At 41.9% G+C, this 22,529-nt stretch overlaps 2 protein-coding genes across 9 annotated transcripts in view; one reads left to right on the forward strand and one right to left on the reverse strand.

Annotated features, from left to right (window-relative positions):
* Fez2 (fasciculation and elongation protein zeta 2) overlaps nucleotides 1-13,605 on the forward strand; it is a 39,022-nt gene extending 25,417 nt beyond the window's left edge. The window contains exons 6-9 of one of the 3 annotated variants that reach the window (XM_021655029.2): nucleotides 4,866-4,946; nucleotides 7,150-7,225; nucleotides 10,294-10,359; nucleotides 12,710-13,605. In XM_021655029.2, the coding sequence (XP_021510704.1) occupies nucleotides 4,866-4,946; nucleotides 7,150-7,225; nucleotides 10,294-10,359; nucleotides 12,710-12,726 (240 nt within the window). In that variant the 3' untranslated portion in view covers nucleotides 12,727-13,605. The remainder of the gene's footprint in view (nucleotides 1-4,865; nucleotides 4,947-7,149; nucleotides 7,226-10,293; nucleotides 10,360-12,709) is intronic. The other 2 variants (XM_021655030.2, XR_009584563.1) reach the window with 2 other exon arrangements.
* Nucleotides 13,606-14,870: 1,265 nt separating this feature from the next.
* Crim1 (cysteine rich transmembrane BMP regulator 1) overlaps nucleotides 14,871-22,529 on the reverse strand; it is a 178,421-nt gene continuing 170,762 nt past the window's right edge. For all 6 annotated transcript variants that reach the window (XM_021655027.2, XM_021655023.2, XM_021655024.2 and 3 more), the window contains 3 exons: nucleotides 21,273-21,395; nucleotides 18,616-18,806; nucleotides 14,871-17,381 (listed from right to left, as the gene is read on the reverse strand). In XM_021655027.2, coding sequence (XP_021510702.1) covers nucleotides 17,205-17,381; nucleotides 18,616-18,806; nucleotides 21,273-21,395 — 491 coding nt within the window. In that variant the 3' untranslated portion in view covers nucleotides 14,871-17,204. The remainder of the gene's footprint in view (nucleotides 17,382-18,615; nucleotides 18,807-21,272; nucleotides 21,396-22,529) is intronic.

Raw genomic sequence — 22,529 nt, forward strand, 5'->3', positions numbered from 1 at the left:
CCCTAACCTTGCTACATGACTTTGGTATTTGTCTGTAGCATTAGCAACAATGGGGCAAATACTGTAAGGCTTAATCACCTTCCTGCCTATGTATAGGCTCATGCAGAACATCCCATTCCAAGCAGGGCATCTGATTGGACTGTTAACTCCTTCTTAAAAATGAAATGGGTGATAACTTAGAACGAGGACTTTCCCCATTGTTTCACTTTTGCTTTGGGCCATTTGCATTTCCTGCTAAATAAGTGGGAATGGTAGGTTGGATGGAGAGAAGACTGGCTTCTGACACTCACAATGTAACAAATCTCCAGCATCTGTCGTTCAGTATTCATGGCCTAGAGACTTAGTGGCCAGTGCCCTGACCGTGGTCCCTCACCTTGAGAAATAGTGAGCAAAGAAATGCCCCTTGCACTCTCTCCCCACTTTCTTCCTTTTTCTTAGGACGTTTAGATGTAGAAGGAATTCTTACCTCTGGTCCAGTTGAGCACCATGCCCGACTACTAACTCTGCATCTGTTGTCCGGGCTGTAAGTGTAGCATTTGTCGGTGACACGACAGTGTTAAAAAGTCAATTTAATTTGTCTCTGAGGTTTTATTTTCTAAAATTCATTTTACTTTCCAGAAATGTGTTTTTTGTTTTTTAATTGTTTTGTTTTTTGTTTTTTTTAAATGATGGAGCAGTTGCGAGGCAGAATCTGCCCTTTGTAGAGTTCTTTCCCGAGTTCTTCCTACTCCGGCTGGCTTCTCTTGCTATTTTATTCTACCCTCTGGCTCACTGATCTACTACTTCTCCTTATTAGCCTGAGTGTTTAGTTCTTAGTTGCTGCAGCATTTTAGAAATCATGCCATTGCAATTATTTTATATGACTTTGTTAATCTTGTGTTGATTTCCTAGACTCGATTCCTTCATGGAAATTTTCAGAACTCCATACTTCATTCCTTTGATCAATAATTTTGTGTCCTGTCATACCATCATTCTCTGTTCACACTTAGATGGCTTTTTCATTTTGGGTCATTTTCCTTTCTCCCTTCTAAGAAACAGTGGCCTTGTACGGTGAAAAAATTCCAGGCTCAGAGGCTCTTGGCTTCTGGTGTTAGGGGTGTCATACCTGGAGTATAACAGGTAAATTCACAAGCCCTTCCTATGACCTAGCTCCTATGAATATTACTGTGATGGAGAGATGCAGGAGACCCAGTGTCTCTCAATTTCCTCATAACAAATCATGGGAAACAAAGCCATGGGAGTAGACCCTTACCGTACCATCTGCTGTGCGCTGTCATTCTGGATCAGTTATGGCCTCGTGTGACACTTTGGTCGTCTAATGGTTGGTGTGTGTTTGTGTGTCTGTGGTATGAGTGTGTAGCTTTGATTTGATTTGCTTTCCTAAAGAATAATGTGTCTTTTGGTTGCGGTAATTTGTATATTCATAGAGTATTTAAATCAAAAGCCCTTCACATTGTATCCCTGGACATCTCCATGGTGAAGATTCAGACCTCGGTAGTTGAGTAACAGTGCTCACGCCACACTGTGGCAGAGCCGGGTGAGACCAGATCTCTTATTCGGAGTCTGATTTTTTTGGCTGCCCAAGGTGACATTAATTTTTCTTTTTCTGATTCCAGATACTTTTGACTAGCATATGACTCCTGGGTGCATGTGAAAATCTGTACAATTTTATTAGCATGAGTAGGGATTGCTGCAGAGCAGTGGTTCTTAACCTGTGGGACATGACCTTCCTGGGAGTTGAACAACCCTTTTACAGGGGTCTCCTAAGACCATTTGCATATAAGATATTTACAGTTCATAACAGCAAAATTACAGCTACAGTTATGAAGTAGCAATGAAAATAATTTTATGGTTGGGGTCATATACCATGAGGAACTGTATTAAAGAGCCGCAGCATTAGGAAGTTTGAGAACCACTGTTGTAGTGTCCTGTGGCTCAGGCCAGTCCATTAGGTCCTCATATGCTGAGGACAAGGCTGCACTTTTAGGGACATGAAGGCTTATCTGAGCTGACTGTGTTTCAGCTGAATTTATGAAGTTAACTTAATCAGTGTCTTTCTGCTTCCACCCCTGTGTAGCTCTCTCTTCAGATATTGTATTCTGTATCTCATATTAAAAATTTCTTGAAAGGCTGGGCATAGTAGCTTTTGGCATGTGCCTGTTGTCCCAGTCTCTCAGAGACTTAATTAGGAGGAAAATGGTTTGAACCTAGGAGAGTGAGGCTAGTCTGGATAATGTAGCAAGACCCTTTCTTACACACACACACACACACACACACACATACACACACACACACAAGAATGCACGCATGCACACCTACATCCCTAGTATCTTGTCTCTCTCTTTAGGTGATTGTTTTGCATTGGTGCAAGGCGCAGTAGAGTCTTTCCATCAGCCACATTGCTTCTGTGGCTTGGCTGTGGTTGGGGAGTGTCCAAGGGCTGGGGGCCCTGGGCTATGGCTATCGGCCCAGGCACGGCAGCACAGCAGCCATCCTGCTGAGAAACTTGAACTTCAGCTTCTTCTGCTGGCATCAGAAGATGGTTTTGTGTTTTCCAGCCTGCTTTGTTTTCCTGGGGTTGCATTTTAACTACTTTCTACCAGGCTAGAGTTTTGATGACATGACCATCATCTCTCACAAATAGCCAGGTTTCTTGTAGTTGAGCTAGTCCAGCAGTGTCCACATCTGTTTAAGAAGGAAAACGGAGACTGCATGTGCATCTTACACATGTGCATGATCTTTTTGTTCCTTTTTGTTTTTTCTTTCAGTAATCCTAATTAGTTTCTGACTGGGAAAATTAAGCTAATGTATTTGGACTGTAATTTTCAAATAGTTTTTAATATGAGTTCTGACTTCATTGTCCAGCTTGAGGTTTTATGAGTTCACATCTAGCTTTAACATTTCTGTAGATAATGGAGCCAGGTAACCCAGGCTAAAATCAGGCATTCTTTCTCTTGTCTTTCCAAGGGTTGTGTTTGGTAGAATGCTTAAACAGTGAGCTGGCTTGTTTACTTACAAATCTTCTTTATTGCTGATTCTGGAGCCTGTGATGTCATCTCTTTGTTTTACAGAAAGGGACCAAATTATAAAATAGTGGCGTCTGAAGAATCCACAAAAATCGTTACTTGTAGGTCTTTCTTGTACAATCTCTTCCATCAAAAGTAATAGTTATATTTTCAGCAGAGTGAGGAGCCATGGAAGTATCTCTACCAAGTAATTGATTCTCGCCAACATAAAACTGTGGGTGGATCTGGTTCTGGAAAGGGTGGGGCAGGAGGATGACGGAGGAGAGGCATGCTGAACAACTCCCACAAGACAAGTGTGGGTGGGCTCAGAATTTCAGTAGTGCCATTGCCTAGAGTAGCTGGACCCTAAGCACATAGTCTGCTGCCTTGAGGGCTAACCTTTTTGTATTTCTCAGCTCTTTGCTAATCAGGATTTCTTTACACTTTTGGCATTTATTAGGAGTCTCAGAGGGTCCTCATCCATATTGAATGGATCAATATTTATAGTATTAAAAATTAAAACTAATAAAAGATTAATTCATTCAAAGTATCAAGGTTAAATGATTAATTCTTATATAAATGGTAAGTTTTCATAGAATATAACTTTAAGGCTTTGGTTAGAAAAATGTCACTAGTGTTTGTTTGTTTTTGTCAGTCTTGATGTGCTGCATAACTGAAGGACATGAGTCTCAGCTCTGCTTCTGTATTTAGTCTGTCCTTTGGAATATTACACTGTAAGTTGTGATAGATTGCATGAGTTGGAGTGGTGTGTGTGGCCAAAGTACATGGTATACTTGAAACAAATTATATGAAACAATGCTATACATGATGAATATATGACAGTAATCTGAAAGATAAGACAGGTCATATCTTAATAATATTAAGATAAGTTTGACCTCTAGGAGACTTGCAGGGGTCTCTTAGATTGTGCCTCGGCCATGCTTTGAGATCACTTGTATGAGAGCAGAGACCACTTATGTGCTTCCCTTGAGACCTGGAAAATATCTTTAGTTTACTCCTTCAGTGTGTTTACTGGCTCAACTTTCCCCCTAAAATTCCAGGGAAAAGCACATCCGGTGAATCAGACTACAACTTCCTTCTTAGGAGCCTTTCCTTTGCTTAGTCATGCTGGAAGAATCTTGTGACTGCCTTTGAGTCAGGGTTAGATAGGTGCCAATGGGCCGACTGCAGGCTGGGTGCAAAGCAAGATAAGTCACTGAAAGGGAAAAGAAAAATCTCACTGAGTGCAGTGAATTCTGGGACATCTTAGAGGTTGCTGGGAGAAATAAGCTGAAATTATTTTCTAGAAGCAGAGTGGATAAGTTTTGGGGGTCCCCACTGATAAGGTGAGACCCAGTCTGCTTTCCAGGAAACATATGCCATCATCCAATCACATTTTCAGCAGCAAGGCAGTGGCAGGTGCCGGGAGAGTGAGTGGGAAGGGAGAAAGATGGAAACTTCAGCTCAGAACAGCAAATTGCTAAGGAGTAGGTTTTCAAGCTTTTGATAAAATGTAGGTGAACCACATTAAAAGGTATCTTAAAAATCATGTGGCTAATTTTTTAATAAAGTATGCATACAGCTCACATTTCAAACAACGTGAACAAATGTCTTAGTTACGTCATGAAAGACCTCCCTGGGTATAATGGCCTGTAAACAGTTGTTTTTGGACTCACACTGGAATGGAAGTGAAAAGTTTCTAAACAGCATGATTTTGTGTGCTTTGTAAGAACGAGTAATTGTGGCATTTCTAACTGCTTGTCTGTTGGCCACAGAAAGTCATCATGGAACATTCTACTAATAGTATCTGAACTTCTTTCTCTGTCCTCCTCTTCCTGGGCCATACACTGCTGCCGTTAGCGCTTCAGCATGGAAGGGATCTCAAATGTCATTCAGAATGGCCTCCGTCACACCTTTGGAAACTCAGGTGGAGAGAAACAGGTGCTCCGTTATTCTTACTTTCCTCATCTGATGCTTGTTCCTTTTCTGTGTGAGGGCCCTGGAAGCTGGCACTTTTACTAATTTAGTAAGACCATAGCTTAAAGGAGACACAGGCAGGTTAGTTCTATTCTGGTAATGAATAGAATGTTCCTTTGGGAAAAAAGCATTTAAATTGGACAACAGACTAATTGTATTCTTAAGCAGGTTTCAGGGCCCCGTTTCTCATGCCCATCTTTAACAAATAGATAGAAATATCCTGACACAATGGCCTGCATGACTGAAAACACCTGGACTGGGACATGATAATTTACTTCTAAAAATTTGGAAAAGAAGATTCATTTTAAGGCAAATGTGGCCAGAAGTTGGTATCTTTGAGATTAGAGTGTTAGGTTAAAAAACAAAAAACCAAAAAACAAAACAAAACAAAAAAACAAAACAAAAACCAGAGAGTAGGTTTTACATCTTTTCTCTGAAATTGGACAGATTGTATAGTGAGCCAGCTCAGTTGTCAGCCAAGTGAGGAATAGGACATCATGTATACAGAATTATATATCGTGAGACTCTACAGTCAGATGGGTAGCAACTTGGTTTGTATTTACAGTTTTGCATAATTCAGAGAAGGGTCACAAACATGGGAAATGTATGTATTGGTGAATATGTTTGAAATTATCTTTCACTATTTGAAAAATCTACTCTTGTAGGCCAGGTCTTAGATTTTTAAGAAGGTGTGCCAGTATAACTTGTAGGTAGTTTATCAAAAGAACCAAATGCCTAGAGATTCTTCAGGTTCAGGTTTTGTGTCTGACTTAGAGGGGGAGACTTTGTATTAAAGAGGGCAGGTTTGCACTGACATTCACAGCTGATGGAGAGGTTCTGTGGGGGTGGCTCAATTCTAGTTTCATTCTGTGCCGCTTGCCTCCCTCAAGCTTCAGATGAAAAAGTAACCTACAAACTGGCCTGCCTCGCGAGGAGGTGGGCGTACAGGCCCATCCGTAGGTCCCGAGGCTGCGTCACGCTGCCTGACACGTGCCGGGAGGGAAGGCTCAGGCAGGTTCTTGCGTTCGGGCACTTTTACAGAGGAGCACACTTGGCTACACAGCTGAGCCTCACCCGAAGAAGCCTAGTCTGCAAAGGCCCTGGGGTGCTGCTATTTAAAAAAGTTGAATAGTTCATTTTTAGGGTTGGCTGGACCTCAGGCCCAATTATTGTTTGTTTAGCAACTTCTTTATTTTCATTTTTCAGTTATGCATAGAATCACACAGTCTGTGGGAACTAGGGACAGAGCTGGGATTGAGAGTGAACGCAGGATAGGCCTGAAGGAGCTCAAGGACACGACAGGACACGACACGACACACTGACTCTCTCTGTGCGTTTTTGTAAACTGCCCTGAACTACAGAATAGAAGATTGTAGAGAGTTGTTTCTGGAACATAATTTGTTGACATTTGCTTTTCTTTTTTTGGGGTGGGGGCAAGTGTGATAATCATGAGCCTTAGAGGGAGTGAACTAGATGGATAATTTGTCACAAAATCAGAGTTTATTTTTGATATTCATTTACCTTTTAGGCCGTTCTCACTTTTCTTATCTCTAATATCTAAAATCATTTTATATATACTTATACAGTCACTTAAGATATTAATGATATGTTTCAGTAATTGTTTGGGGAAGTGAGTTCGTTTTTAGTGACTAGAAGGAGTTGGTTTATATTCTGAAACGTCATGTTATTCATGTTGACTGTTGTTTTCAATCAGAATAACAGTGGTTTGACAGGGAACGATTCGACTGCCAAAAATTATTATTTGTATAGCATTGTTAAAGCTGTGCTGTTAGTTTAGTTACTGTTATGAAACTGGCTTGAAAAACATGCCAGGGGCATCAAGTTAAGACTCCACTTTAAAAGTGAACAAATTGAGCCAGCTGCCCTCACACCTTGTTTTGTGAAATGTTCAGTGACAGAATCATAGGAAGGTGGTTCCTTTTGGTGAATGAGACTTACAGTTGGTAGAATTGGGGAGCAAAATGAGTCTTGGTGGAAAGAATTATACTAGAGGTGGGGGAGGGGTACTGCTGCCTATGTCCTCGTGTCCATCTCCAAACCGGCCCCTCTTCATGTTACAAAGTGGCCTTCCAGGAATTGCATTGCTTTGAAGGTAAATTCATTCGGGCCTAAACAATTTTTTTTTCTTTTCTTTTTAACTTGGCAGTATTTGACAACAGTCATCCCTTATGAGAAAAAGAATGGCCCACCTTCGGTTGAAGATCTTCAAATATTAACAAAAAGTGAGCAAAGACAAATCTGAACTGTTTCTTGTTTGACATTTGCTGATTCCTAAACTGTTGGTTTTATTTCTGAATTTTATTTTTGTTTATGTTGTCAGTGTAGGCTGGTAAATGATGGATGCCATCCTTTATTCTTAGGACAGTGAAATAAATAACTATAATATCAAATGTAGTGCTCACTCCAGTGTTCCTTGAATTTTTCTCTTAATTTTTGAAATATTTATGAGCTAAAGTTTTTATTTATTTTTTTTTATTTTAGAAAACATGTAAGTTGAACCTCCGCCATTATGCATGTCTGTTTGCCACCGAATAAAATGCTTTGTGAGTGTTATATGACTTAGTGACTGAATAGAAGAATAGAGAGATTTAGGGTAAATGCCCACCTTCTCGTGAGCAGAAAACCAGAGTTGTAGTTAGAGGAAGGTCATAATCATCAGTGAAACTTTAAGAACATGTGTTTATTCTGCAAACATTGCTAGGGTCTGCTGTGTGCTAGGCTATTTTCTAAACGCTTAGATACGTTAATGCATAAAGCAGACAGAATGCTCCATCTGTGTTTATGTTTTGTGAAATTCATAAATACATGTAGTATTGAGTAGTCATGTAGAGGCACGGAAACCTGGTCACTTTCTTCTTAATTTCAGAGATATTCTTGGAAGTCACTTTTTCTCCCTTGGTTTCAATGGAAAAATTATGATAAAAATATTTTCTTAATTTATCCTGTAGCAAAAAAGTCATGTGTGATTTGGGGCAAGTCACAGTTGGCTTGGCTTGGGCTGAAGAGATGGCTTAGTTAAGAGCATTGACTGCTTTTCCAGAGAACCAGGTTCAGTTTCTAGTACCCACATGGCAGCTCACAGCTGTCTGTAACTTCAGTTTCAGGGGATCCAATGCCCTTGTCAGACCTCCAAGGTGCCAGACATATACATGATAAAGAAACAGACATGTAGGCAGAAACCCCTGTATTAACTAACAAGCTAACTAACTAACTAACTAACTAACTAACTAACCAACTAGTTATCCAAATTTCATAACAAAAAAAAAAAAGAAAAAAAAAAAGAAAGTAAAGAGATTGAGCACCCTTGTGGCTCATGTATATATGCCAGCACTTGAGGAGGCCGAGGCAGGAGGATTGCCATGAGATTATGAGACTTAACCATCCTGGGCTACAGAGTAAGACCCCTGTCTCAAATCAACAGACAAGCAAACACAATATGAAGAATTAGATTTGTTAACCAGATTACTCCTGATTGTAACTTGTACAGTTGCTTATTAGGAAGGAATAATGATGTATAGCGGGTGGAGTCCCACAGGGACACCTGGGGACAAGCAGCTTCCTCTTAGCCACCAGCTGCCTGCTGACCTTGCTTGTTCACTCTTTTTCATGGTGAACGGTACATAAAAGTCTCATAGTTAGAGATAGATAAATTAAGTGATGCCACTCAGTCTGAGATAATGAAGCCGGAGCTCAGCTGGGTGGCCAGCCCTCTCATTGTCAGCGAGAGCTTGCAAATTTCTGAGTGTCCAAGATCATATAAGATGGCTAATTACAGGGCCGAGTCTCTTGATTCCTGGGCAACTCCACTCTGAATGACACAGCCTCCTGGAATGGGATTTTATAAAGAAGTTAAAAAAGGGGGGGGGGTCTGAAGCCTGAGAGCGGAGATGCTGAGTCTAACAGTTCTCTAAACAAGGAGCACAAATACTCCTTAGAATACAGAAACCATTGAGCTCGAGAGCCTGAGACCAGGGTGAGACAGGTACGGCACCTCCGTAGCTAGGATGTTCTTAGGTGATGCTTTCCTAGATGGACACTTGGCATCTCCAGGCATCTCCGGAATAATGTCTACTCCAAGACGGCCCTGATGATGCTGTGATGATGGAAGTGGAAAAGCATTTTTCTCAAGAAGACATCGGGTACACCAGGGCCTCTGCTGCCACCACAGAAGAAAAGCTGTTTATGGATCTGTGGCCTCCCTCATAAGAGCTGTGGGAAGGGGAGTCATGGGTGTGATGATGATAGCAGTCATGAGAGTTGTGTTAGTTGTGCTCCTTACAGTTAACACTAGTCTCTATGTCCTCTGTAAGCAGTGAGGAGCTGATTAAGCCATTAACAAGCCTCTGAGGTAGACCTAATTATCACCCTTGCTTACAGACGAGGAACTTAGTACACAGAGTGGTAAGGTATCTTTCTATTAGTTAGAGAGGTGGTAGGGCCAGGGTTAAAAACCCCAGAGGGCTGACTGGACAGTCACACTGTGCAGTCTCTTCATATATCCACGGAAAACATTAACTACAAAGTAAAATAGTGAATTTGTCTCTACCTAGGTGATACAGCTTAAAAACCAAGACCTAAAACCTGATGCTGAGTGGCTGCTGTTTCAATTTTGGTCTTCACCAAGAACATAAAACCATTAGGCTGGCAGGCAGGTTTTACCTTAGTGGTAACACACTTGATCATACGTGAAGCCCTGGGTTTGATCCCAGCAATATAATCATACGCATGTGTGATTATATTCCTATACAAACACACACACACACACGCGCGCACACACACACACACACACACACACACACACGAGACAAAGCTTCCCTTAGGAGATGACTCTTCATCTTCTTCCTGGAAGAAGTGTTCAGAGCGTAGCAGATGCTGGGAGCTTGCCTTTCTTCATTTGATCTTTGAATGTTTTCACTAAATCTGACTAGTGAGAGAGTCCAGCTAAATCTTCTCTTTCTCCAGGAGGTCCTCCAGTTCTGAGGGCCTCTGAGGGCTCAGGGCTCATCAGAGTACACACTCTACCCTTGTTCACTTCCCAGCACCCACCAGAACAAAGCAGACACTCCACAAACAGCCCATCTGTCTCTTTCCTGCCTCCAGTGCTTGGGAATGTTAAACCAGGGAAACGATCCCCACTTCCCCACCAAACCTTCACTGTATTCCCTTTCAGAAAGGAGTCTGTAATTTGTCAGTTCTATCAGTCGTTTGTATGAAAACTACAACTTTGAAATGAAACATTTTTTTATGTGAACCCTAATTTATTACCATTGTTTTTTTTCTGGTTTTGCAGTTCTGCGTGCCATGAAGGAGGACAGTGAGAAAGTTCCCAGCTTGTTAACCGACTATATACTGAAAGGTGAGTTTTATGATGGTGTGGAAGCATTGGCTGAGGAGCTGTGTTTAATCAGGAGATATATCTTCTTGTTGACAATAAAAAGCATGCATGGCTTTGTTAATGTACAGTGAGGGTAGACAGGCTATAACATTAGGGCTCTACAGAATGTAGCTTCTAGTTGAGAACCTCGGCTGAAAGAATTCCCCAAGCTCTGTAAAGCAGGAAGTAGGAAGATATTAAAAAGACACTGGGCTTGGTGATGCACATCTTTAATTTCAGCACATGGAGGCAGGGGAAGGTGGATCTCAGTTTAAGGTTCACATAGAGAGTTCCAGGCCAGCCCCGGCGGTATATAGTGAGACCCTGTCAGAAAAAAATGAGATGAATAAAATTTAAAAAGTGACATGATCATGCTTTCTGAGTATCAGGTGTGGACATGGTCCTGGGAAGCTGGGGGGTGGTCTCTGCCACCTTGAGGGCAGTAGAAAAGGAAGGACAGATCTGCCAGAACAGACAGTGGAGGAATGGAAACTGTGGACAGTGTCAAGTGGAGCACAGGATAGACCAAAGTTTTGGGGAGAGAAGGGAAGGAGAAAGATCAAGATTCCTCAGTGGTGAGGTGTGGGCTGTTAAGAGCACACGGTCTAATTAGCGATATGAAGGAAGGAAAAGAAGACAGAAGATCCATGGGCCTCACTTTGCTTAGAACAGAGCAAAACTCCAAATGTACATCTTCAGTTGAGGGCACTAGAGAGCTCACCCGGTTATAGGAAAATCGAATGCTCTTCAGTGGGCTCATTGTTAAAGGCTGCATTTGTTTATGGATCAGGTTGGAAAGTGACTGGACCTGGAGAGCAAGCACCTTCCAGCTTTGCTTTCTTTGGCTTCTCTGTCCCACCACTTAGGAGATCAGTGTGCTCTGACTTCTGAGACATTTGCTATCTCTGCTGGGCTCTTTATTCATCTGTAGTTTCACAAAAATACAAAGGCACAGAGTGAGTGATGCAGAAGTACCATGTGTAGAGACAACATAAAAACAGTGGCCAGTCATTTGCCAGTGGCTTAACATGGGTGGAGAAGGCTGAGTCAATATCTTTTTAAAAAGTTGTGGTTTTTTTGTTTTGTTTTTTTTTTCTTCTCATGGATGGCCTTTTCTCCCTATTAAATTAATGACTGTTTTTGTTTGTTTGTTTGTTGTGTACCTGACATCTGTTTGCTTTTGTGTTGTGCTAGCACTGGTATGAAACTGGATGGCTCTGAGGTTTGTTCTAGACAGGAAACAGGAATGAGACGAACATAAAGAACATGTCTCAGTCTTAAATTATAGTTGGTATAGAGGGTACTGCCAGGATGGCCAGATAGTGGCTTTGCAAGGAGGCTATGGCCTGGGGAACAGCACGCTGGGGAAAGTGACTTTCACTTTACTTTGAAAACCTAAGACTCTTACTGTAAATCTTATCCTCCCACGTGGAGAGGCAGGTGACCCCCCCCCCTTCCTTCCTGGGCCACTGGCTGTCTTTGAGACCTACCTGGCTGCCCTTGAGACCTGCCTGGCTGCCCTGTACCTACTTCCAGGGAGCTGTTTTCTGCATGTGCTGTGCTTCTGTCTCCATCTTATGCTGTGAAGCCTGGGTGGAAAAACAGCCAGAGCTTAGACTCCCGCAGTGATGCTGCAGAGTCTAGAACATGAATTAAAGGGTGACAGAATGTAGAGGTGTTCTGTGCTTATGAGTCATAAAATGCTCATTTTTCAGCCTGTCAGCTGTTACTCTTTCCGGGGACCAGTAACTGTGTATGGTTGTTTCTCAGAATGGAGTGATGCACTTTCTCCTGGCTTAGCTGCCCTTCTTACTGTCCTAACCCGTGCTTATGGCTTGGCTATGTAATGCTAAGTTATGTCTTAGCCTAAACCTGGAATGACTGCTGGTGGGCGAACGTAACTTCTCACTTAATTACCAGCCTACAGCCATGGGCTGTTAACTTCAGTTACAGTACTGGAACTTACAGTACCGACAGCTACAGTGCCACTAAGCAAAGGGAATGTGCAGTCTCACATCTTCTTTGACTTCTCCGGTGGCCTGTGCTGCTACAGGACTCATGATATCAGGCTGCTGGAGGGATGGGCTTACATCTCGTATGCTACCCCAAAATGAGACTTTAGTGTCTCATTTCTGAAAAATTCTAATTAGTCTTAGAGAACTTCCATTGTTGGTTGTAACCTTGAAATCTTTTTTTTTTTTAGATGCTATTATTGCTCATTTCTTTAGTATGTAGTCTCCATTACAGAGGCACTTTTCATATATATAATGTATATTTCATAATTTAATCCAGGTGTATACAGGAGATACATTGTTTCTTTTCTTTCTTGTAGTTCTGTGTCCTACCTAGAGCAGCATTGCAGTGGGAACGCTTCCTCTTCTGTGGACTCCAGGCTTGGTTCCCTACAGTGTTACTCTGGTACATGGCTGTCACGAGCCCCTGCTTTTGGAGACCCAGCACACTTGAACTTGGATTTGCAATTCAGTATTAATAGATGATGGCTTCACTAATCCGTCGTATTAGAGCACCAGGAGAGCTTCGACGTTCTTGAATTCTGGAGAAAGGTTTTGATAATCGCAATCATTGTGAATTGGTTTCTAAGTTGACAGAGTCAAGGAGAGAGAGAGAGAGAGAGATGAACAGTGCATGCCATTATGTTTTTCATTAATGGACGATGTGGCTGTTAGTTTTTGAATTCCTTCATCTGAGCTGCACTGAAGAACCAGAGAGAAGCACTGGGCAAGCCAACCATACCTGTTCTTCTCGATGCTAAGAGTCAGTGTTGAGCTTTTAGAGCATCTTCAGAATATTACCTACCAGTATTGTCCAGAGACACTGAGAGTCAGTGTGGGCTGTTGTGAAGCGGAATGCCACCACCTGCACAACTTTGGCCTGATCGTGGATGCTGGCACTGTTGGGAACTGATTGTGTAAATTCTGCCTGTTTCACCATTGTTGATGTATGAGCCATTAGGACGCCACTCAGAATCATTGTGAACTTTGGGTTTGTTCTGTGTCTGTGTAGAAGTGTGTTTTGAAAGGGGTTCCTGCCCTCAAAGGTGCTTAAGGAGCTACTGTGGTACTGCCTTTTCTCATGGTTGTGTTCAGTTTTATTTACACCTCTATGCTTTTCTAGAAAAGGCTGCTCATGGCTACAACACTAATCATGAACACTTTTGCCAGTTTCAATCAAGTCAATGGTGTTTAATAAAATAATACATACTTAGGAGTCTTGAGTGTTTGGTTTTGCCCTCACGGTGCTATTCTTGGACTTTGTGTAAAATTCACTACTAAAGCATGTGCACTGAGGAGTGCTTAAGTGGGAGCAGGACCTTTCTAGACATACCACACTGCTGTGCAGTGACAAGCCATCCTCCTGTTTTGCCGGGCAGTGAGAATCCAAAGAGCTGTGGCACCTCCCTAAGCCCCCCAAAATGAGTGTTGTTAGTCTTTCCGGCTTAGAGTCGTGTGCACAGGTCACCGACACTCCCACACCAGCCAGTGAAATGCTGCTGCTGTGAGCAGGTTGACTGATGGCATTTGGCATCAGCTGTTACTGAGAGGGTGCGCTCTTCAGTGTCCTGCTTGATAGTGAAGATGCAGGGCTGTGTGCCAAGTCCCTTTAAATCACCAAAGACACAGTATTAATAATTTAAGAAACTGATGAAACAGACTTTGTACTATGCCTTAGACTAAAGAAAAGCTCTAAAGGAGAGTTTAGCAGCCCCTCACCTGCTTATGGCTTATCCTGGGGTGTCTCAGTGTCCCACCAACTCAGTTCTCTTTAAATGGGCTCCCTGATTTATACACCTTATTCTTCAGTAGTAAACTGCACAGGATGTTCCACCAAACAAAATACTAAGCCTTCAATGAGTTTGTTTTGACGGGTCAAGCACCCAAACCTTAAATCCAAAGTTTCAAAATCTGAAAGTTTGTGAGCACCAATCTGATAGCCTAAGTGTCATGTGCAAAGTTCCACAGCGGTCCTCATGAAGCAGTCTCAATCAGAGTGTCACCTAAAGCACCCAGTTACTGTCTAAAAGGTGTATATCTGAGACACAAATGCTTTTCATATTTAGGTCTCATCTCACTGTATATGGAGATACTCTAAAACCAGAGAAGGTCTGGTGTTTGCAGTACTTTGGAAAAGGTGTGTTCATTCTGTTTCGAATGTTGAGCACCACTCTCACTTGTGATTGACGGCAGGCAGGCAGGCAGGCTTCCTGGCCTCCCAAGAGCAGCACTCCTGTGCAGCGCAGTCTAAGGCCAACCCTTCCGCAGGAGTCCATGGGGAAGGGCCACCTGCTGAGGGTAACCCAGGCTGGTCAATGCTGCTGGACGCTGCTGACCTAGCCACCACTGTGTGCTCAACCCAGATCAGAAGTCCTTCTGAAGTGCACGGCTTTGATTTAGTGTTTATTTGCTGCCAAGAGCCCAGCTGTAAGCTGTCCCTTCACAGATCTGCTTTATGAAAACAAAACAAAACTACAGAACTCTGGTGCACTCCAAGTGCTATATGCCCGGTTTATTCTTCAGGAAATTATATTTGTTTTTCTTTTACAAGAGCACAACAGGAACCAAAGTAAAAGAGTAATAGATACAGCACTCAGGATAAATCATATCTTTAAAATAATAATAAAAAAAATTTACACCTTGTCCTATATCCTGTTAGTATTTTCATATGGCCATGATTGAAAAAACAAAAAAGCAAGCATTTACAATTTTTTGATAAAGTACTTTTTTCTTATGCCAGGAATGGATAAATTGTCAACAAAATTTTATACTAATCAGGCTGATGTAAGTCTATTTTAGTAACATAGCATTAACAAATTTATTTTGGAAATAGATAAAAATATTGCCCCTTGATAATAAATCTTTTTCCTTTGATGCAAACAGCTAGAACACCTTTTTCTTTTTGATATTCTAAGACAAAAAATGGTTAATCTTCAGATTAATAAATTAGGTCATTATAATAATAAATTAATTTTTTTAAGTTCAGCAACCTCTGTCCAAGTATTTACAACAATACTTGAAAGTTCCTTTACAAAACAGAACATATTTTCTTTTCACATTAAGCATACTGGGTATCCGTGTCTTTCACAACAAGCATTTTTAAAAGGAAAGTCAATGCACAACTGGGTCATTAGTATAAAAGTGCTAAGAGCTGTTTGAAAAGTTAACACTATAGTATACAGTCAGTTACATCTGAGGCAAACTACAACAAACTTCCAGCTTATTGTGGACAATATTCCAGTAGTTGTTTCAAACAGTTGTTTGAAAAAAAAAAAAAAATCCAGGAGCTGATTAGTGATGCAGATAGAAAACTGCCATCAGTGTCTCTGGCCAGTGAGTGAATTGGAAACCAAGTGAAAGCAAATTCAAATGAAGAAGAAAAATTTTAATAAAGGAATATCCTTTCCATAGCAGGTGAAATGCTGGTTGCTCAAAGTATGTACACACACACCACACACACACACACACACACACATCACACATACACACTTTCCTTTCCAATTAAACTGTAGGTAAATGAGACTGTGTTATTCAAAAATCCCTAAGTGATCAGAAGCATTGCTATGGAATGCCTGTTTATCTGCCTTTGTTCTGGTTAAAATCTCATAAAAATACATTCAACAGGAAAACATAAATTGTATGTGTATAAATATATATGTATATATATTATATACACATGCACACAAATACTCTTGTTTTTGAAGCATAAGATAGTTACATAAATATTCCTATAATTGCTAAAGTTTAAAGAGGCATCTTTTTTTTTGAGCTTCAACAAAGGTGCTTGAATAATACAATTAAAATGAAGTAGTTTCTATTTTGTAGAATCAGTATATAATAAGGAAAGAAAAATCCCAAACAGTCTTTTTTTTTTTTTTTTAAAGTTTCTTAAGCTAGAGCTTCAACAAAACTATGAACAACCAACGATATAACAGAAGAAAACAACAACAAACATTGATGTATAGCCCCTGGAAATGCCTGGTGTCCTTCACCCTTGCCCTCCTTCCTGCCCCTTGGTAAGAAACGCTCCAGTGCTCAGGTCAAGACGTGACCTTGTTCCTACCCATCTGCTGTCTCTACTAGGAACTGGCTGATTGGCACGGAAGAAAACAGAAGCAGTAAAAGAGTAACTGTACACATCCTCAATAACCTGCTTTCGAGAAACGTTGCTATGCGTCTCCCTGGCTTCCTCACTGCCTACTGCAGCTGTGACTGTATAGAAGAGAAACTTGTGGCTTTAGACCTGGGATGGCTATCAAGAGTTCTGATGCGCTTGTCTGGTGGTATGGCAGCTGGATTGCAAGGCCTTTTGTGTTCCTGCTCATTCAGGCCCGAGCTTTGCAGCAACCAACACAGTCTTCAGAGCAACAGGAAAATTTTTTTTTCTCTGGGCCATGAATTGCTTTTATTTTTTTTAACTGGCTTTCTCCCCGAGCCAAGCTGACCATTTTTGTGTTTGTTTGTTTTTTTTTTTTTACTTCCCAACTCTACCCTCCCAACCCATTTCCCCCACCAAACTCTCTGTTCCCACCCCCAAATGTCTCTACAGCTATCTTACAAGCAAATATACTTTAGCAAGTTTGAAAACTTTGGTTCTATGAAAACATGTGGTCAGTGATCTTGAGGCCAGGTGGGAATGCTTGTTCTGCACAATGCTGTAGACAGAGCCCGTCCCAGTCAAGACCTTAGTGCCAGACACCAAGTCACAGTCTGATACAACCCACTAAGCAAGTGCACAAATTCTAGTTTACTTTAAAGAGCAGATTTTTGTTGTTTTCCTGTCTTTCAAAACCTCATCCATGCTGCAGCCTGTGTTCACACCGTCTGGTAGAAATTGTCTGCCTGTAGATGGTTCTGTTTCTGCATGCTGTAGAAGCCACTGAATCGTGCATCTGGTTCAGCAATTCTTAGCATTCTCTGGGAACCGTCCACCTGGACGCGAGTGCCTTTCTTGCAGTCCACAGATACCAGCTGATTATTCAAGGAAGAAGGCTGTGCAGTGAGAGGGGGAGAAACACACAAGGAATTAGCTTACTACTACATGCCAAATGAACAGAAACTCAAGTGAGACAATAGTTTGGTCATTTGACGGTGAACACGGTGCCCAGGGGCATGATGTCTTTCTGTGGCTGTACCTATACTTAGATTGGTGAAACGGCACAGTGACCATTTTCAAATCCTTGGCTGCAGGCTTGCATTTAAGAGGGTTGACAACTGGCAGAAGCTAACAGGCAGGCAGATTTTAAAGCAAAACAGTGGGTTCCCGTCACTCACGCAGCACGATGATGGCCTCACAGGTTGGCCCAGCTTCTGTATGCATTCTGTCTCAGGCCTGTGTACCAGTGTTTGTCTAGCCTTAGCGGCAACTCCGCCCATCCTTGCTCAGTACCATGTTATGACCAGGCCACATGTCTGAGCATTAAAGCTGTGCCCATGTGTATTTCTCTCTCTCTCTCTCTCTCTCTCTCTCTCTCTCTCTCACACACACACACACACACACACACACACACAATTTATATGCACTAGGCCCAGGTTGGGGAAAATTGGATAAAAATATTCAGCTTTTCTGATTTAGAAAACGGCAGAATTAAGAGTTGGAAGGAATTGTTTACTTCCTTAATATACATTTTTCTTCCTTTTAAAACAGGGTAGAATAAGAGGTCCTTTGGTTAAAGAAAAAAAACCTTAATTTTTTGTCCTTCGTTGAAAAGTCTGCCTTTGGACCTTGCTTTGCTTTACCCTGTCCTGTACCCCTCTCTGTACACTTGTGATAGGACTTTGCACCCTCAGTATCTTCCAAGCTCTTCTTGCCCTCTTCTGTCATCTCCTTTTTTTCCTGATTTCTTTTCTATTCCCATTCAAGGACTAAAAGTGACCGAGAAACACCAGATGATCATGTTCTGGCTTCAAATATAAATGATAATTTAGGACTCACTCAAGCATATGCCAGCTCATTTAAGCACGTTAAAAGTAAATGCAAGAAGTTGTGTCCATGAGAAGTCAGGACTCATTAACTAGTAGATGACAGGTAATTTACCCCGTGTTCAATCCAGCCCTGGGCAAGTATTATATGCCTGCTCGCTACAGCTTGATAAGCACTTGATGGTAAGTCTAGCAAAATAAAAGATGACGTTGCCTGGTATAAAACATATTAAGAAAATGTAGGGAAGCAGGAAGCATCTCTCTTTGTCATCATCATTCATCATTTAGTACTCTCAAATGGTACCTTAGTTGGTGTCCGGTACCAGCACAGCAGTGGTACCCACTGTTTCTTCTGGTTGATGAGCAGGAATGCTATTATGATGGAGAGGCATATTATTATGGGGACCACAACCGAGACAATGGAGTCCAGTGATGAGTCTTCAGTCGGGTGCAGCCTGTTATTATCTCTGTAGTCCACTTGGAGGTGACCCAGATCTAGGAGAGAAGAAGCGAGCACTTAGGACTTCAACCAGAATTTCAGAGGATTATTTTAATTACCCTGCAAATACAGGTCAGCAGCTTGGTTTTATTACTTCCTGGTACTTTGGGCTAAAACATGATTAAAGTCTAATGTTGAGCCAAAGAGAGCTCTTAGAGAGTAAAGTACTTAGAGGGTAAATAGGATTAAGAGAAAACTGGCAACAAAAATTAAAAAAAAAAAAAAAAAAAAAGAGGGTAGGAATGTTACTGACCGGGCAAGGAGATCTTTCATGCAGCTAATTAGGAAAATATAAAGCACTTGATAAATTTTAAAAGGTGATTAAAATTAGACTAACTTAAACACATTTGTTACTAATATTAAAATATCTTGCTTACACTGAATATATATTACATATTACACTGACTATATACTATTAGCATATATATGCTAATGTATTTTAGTAGGGCTAATATATTTTGTTTCCTATTCACTGACAAAGAGGCCGGAACAAGGTATGTTCTACAGGTAGAAGCTAGGTTTAATTAGATCAAACATGATAATTGAGCTGATGTTCTACTTTGCTGAGTTCTAAGCAAAAAATGCTTACTTCAAATGAGTCTGTTGAAGAATACCTGATTTCTTGCCTTAATGAACGATGCTACAAGCACCGGGGGAACGACAGTTTTCAAGAATGACTTTCTGTGGGACGGCTCAGCTGGCAGAGTGCTGACAAGCCTGATAACCCAACTTCGGGCCCCAGAATCCCCATAAATGTTTTCCTCTGACCTCCTCATGCCTATACCGTACACAAACACAAAATAATAAATTTTTAAAAATACTACAAAAACGAAGGTTGCGAGGCTGGAGGTGGGACTCAACACCAGTGCTTGCCTACAGTGCTCAAAGTCCTTGGTTTGCCCCCAGTGCTTCAAACGCCGAAGCAAACCACAAGCCTGCTGCAGAGATACAGAAAAGGCCCCACTTTCTGAAGCTTTAATGTTATTTTCCTCTAAACCAACCGTTCTAGTCAGCCTGTCTGCGTGTATCAAGGGCCAGCGAGTGAGAGATAGGACATGCTGACTGTCCTGGGAGCTCAGCTTACAAAGCACAGCTCTGTGGTATCAGGGCTATGTCTGCTGTGCTTCTGTGCACTTGGGAGGGGAGGGAAGGACTGAGAGAGAACATTTCTGCTCGGGCCAGCCAGTACGGTGGGAGGAGAAAAAAGCAAGATCAGCAAGAAGGAAAACACCTACAACAGAAGTATCATTTTACTGATGGATTCAGTTTTAAATACAAAAGGAATAAAAGAGGAACTGTCTTCCCAAATATTCCAAATGATACCAGGAGTGGTTTCAGGCGTGTGTGTTATATGTGAATACTGGAAAGTCAATTAAGGAAAATCCTTTTGAAGAACTCACAGCTCTTTACAAACTTTAGTCTTTCCGTTCGGTTGGGATGCTAAAAAGCACACCATGAAAGTTCACTTCGAGCTTCCCTGAACTCAAAGACAACACCAGAAACAAAAATCATCAACACTGACTCCAACCTTTCAGATCTAAACAAGCTGAGTAACCGAGGAGAGGCATGGATTTTCTTGCTCTAGGACTTTTGGCAGATGCTATGGAATGCACAGGTCCCCAGCAGACCACAGTTGGTGCGGCTGCTCTCGTGACTGGAGCCCCGACTCTCTAACAAGGGCATATATGCTGACTGAGTGAGCATACAATGCCAACTGTGCATCCAGTCAGAGCAATCACACAAGGTGCCGGAACCCCGGGTACAGGAGTTTGGCTCTCTGGTCATCTGCCTTGATCCAAAGATAATGTTTATAATGTCTAAAGTATCAAGATCATTAATCTCTCATGCAACACGCATCGCTTCTTCCAAAAGAAATATAAAAAGTGCACCATGGTTTTGAAGCATGCTTGGGAGTCAACAGGAGGCAGTACTGAGCCAGGGCATAGCACAAATTCAGACTCCTCTCCTTCTTAAGAGAAGTAGTGACAGGAATTCAGCCAGGCTTTGCTAGCAGCTAACAAGAAACAAACTCAGCTGATTATCCACAACTGAAAAGTAGAAGAAAGGAATGAAATAAATCTGCAGAAATCGGCTGTGTAATAAACTTTAAACCCTCATGAGGAGGAAACCCGGAAGAGGGTTGCTGCCTGCTAACTACAGGACCCCACGGGGCTGTGGGAAACATTATTCCTCTGCTATGTTCATTCACGTGCATTTTTGCAGGCTCTTCTGACTAGGAATATGTTCTTTCCCCTCATCGCCAAGCATCAGAGCCTGCAGGACCAGGAAGGAGGCACTTATCCAGTGATCTGCTGACGTGTCCAACTTATGTTTAACATATTTGACCGTGGTCTTCCTCAGAGTAGTTAGTGAACTTTCATGAGCCATTAGAAAGTACAACAAAATAAACAAAGCAGATTGCAAAGAAGACAGGATGGATCTCAAGTGCCGTCAGTGTTTACCTCTTGGGAGATGGATGATGTCATTTTCACTTGGGGTGGGCCACAAGGGGACCTCCAGGTCAATCTCTCCCCGGTGATTTTTCTTCTCGATGGGTACATTGGTTGGCTCTGGAACATACATTTCTAAAAGGAAGCACGTTATCTGAGAGATGAAGTGGCCTATTGTTGATGTTAATACATTTAACCCAAATAAAACCTTCAATTCAATGTCATTTGTTCTAGGATGTGAACGACTCACTTTCCCCATTTACATGGCTCACACCAGAAGCTAGCTTTGGGCAGTGGAAGCATTTCTCACAGTGGAACAGAGACTTTCTACTCTCCCAGGCTTTTCTTATGTCAAATGTTGGCCTTATAGGTTCGTGTGTGTCACAGCTATACTGCCTGCCTCTCCTTGCTTTGGTTCTTCGTGTATATCCACCCCATCATTCTCCCCAAGATATGACCTTTGTCCTTCATGTGATACATCTGCTCAAAACCAAACCTCTCCACTCCCTCCAAGGTCAAATTTACACTCTCCATAAAACAAGCCCTAAACAACTTCATCGCCATGTATCTTTTCCACCTGCTTCTAGAACTCATTGTTCTAGGGGCAATGGCTTGACCTTGCCTATTTTGAGGTCTTTGGTTAGAAGAATTCTTCATTCCCACTAAGAAAGACCATTCAACTGTAAAAATCTTGCTCAACCCCTTTCTCCATGAAGTATTCCAGGGCCACACTGCTCTGCTGAGGATCTTAGCCCTCAGGGCCAGTACCAAGAGGTGTACAGCCATTGCCACCAATGCCCATTCTGCTCTCTGAAATACTGAAATCATCCTGGCTGTGATGGTCACAGTAAACTTTTGGTTTTACCCCAGTTTCTGTGGGTGGTTAGTTGAGGAGGGACCAGGAAAGCAAACAGAGGAGAAACTCTAGGGACAGGGAAGAAGCCAAAGGAGTCAGTGACCCTGAAGCCAAATGCAGAGTTTAATCTAGGAAGGTCCAAAGAGCAGCATCAAGTGTCACTACTCGCCCAGCAAGATGAGTACCAAGAAGGACTTGTTCGCTTACTACAGTTGTTTCTTTTAAAGGTTGCTGCACATTTTCAGAAATGCTCAGATAGGGTTATCTGTGTTAAGGCCCAACAAAAAGACCAACGAAGTTCAATTAAGCACTGTCTGGCTGCCCCATTTTAACGTATTACAGTACAGCTGTACTTCTAAATTGACAAGGATCCCAGATGACAGTCCCGAACACAGCAAGATTCATTAACATGA

The sequence above is a fragment of the Meriones unguiculatus genome, chromosome 1 (assembly GCF_030254825.1).
Source record: "Meriones unguiculatus strain TT.TT164.6M chromosome 1, Bangor_MerUng_6.1, whole genome shotgun sequence".
NCBI lineage: Eukaryota > Metazoa > Chordata > Mammalia > Rodentia > Muridae > Meriones > Meriones unguiculatus.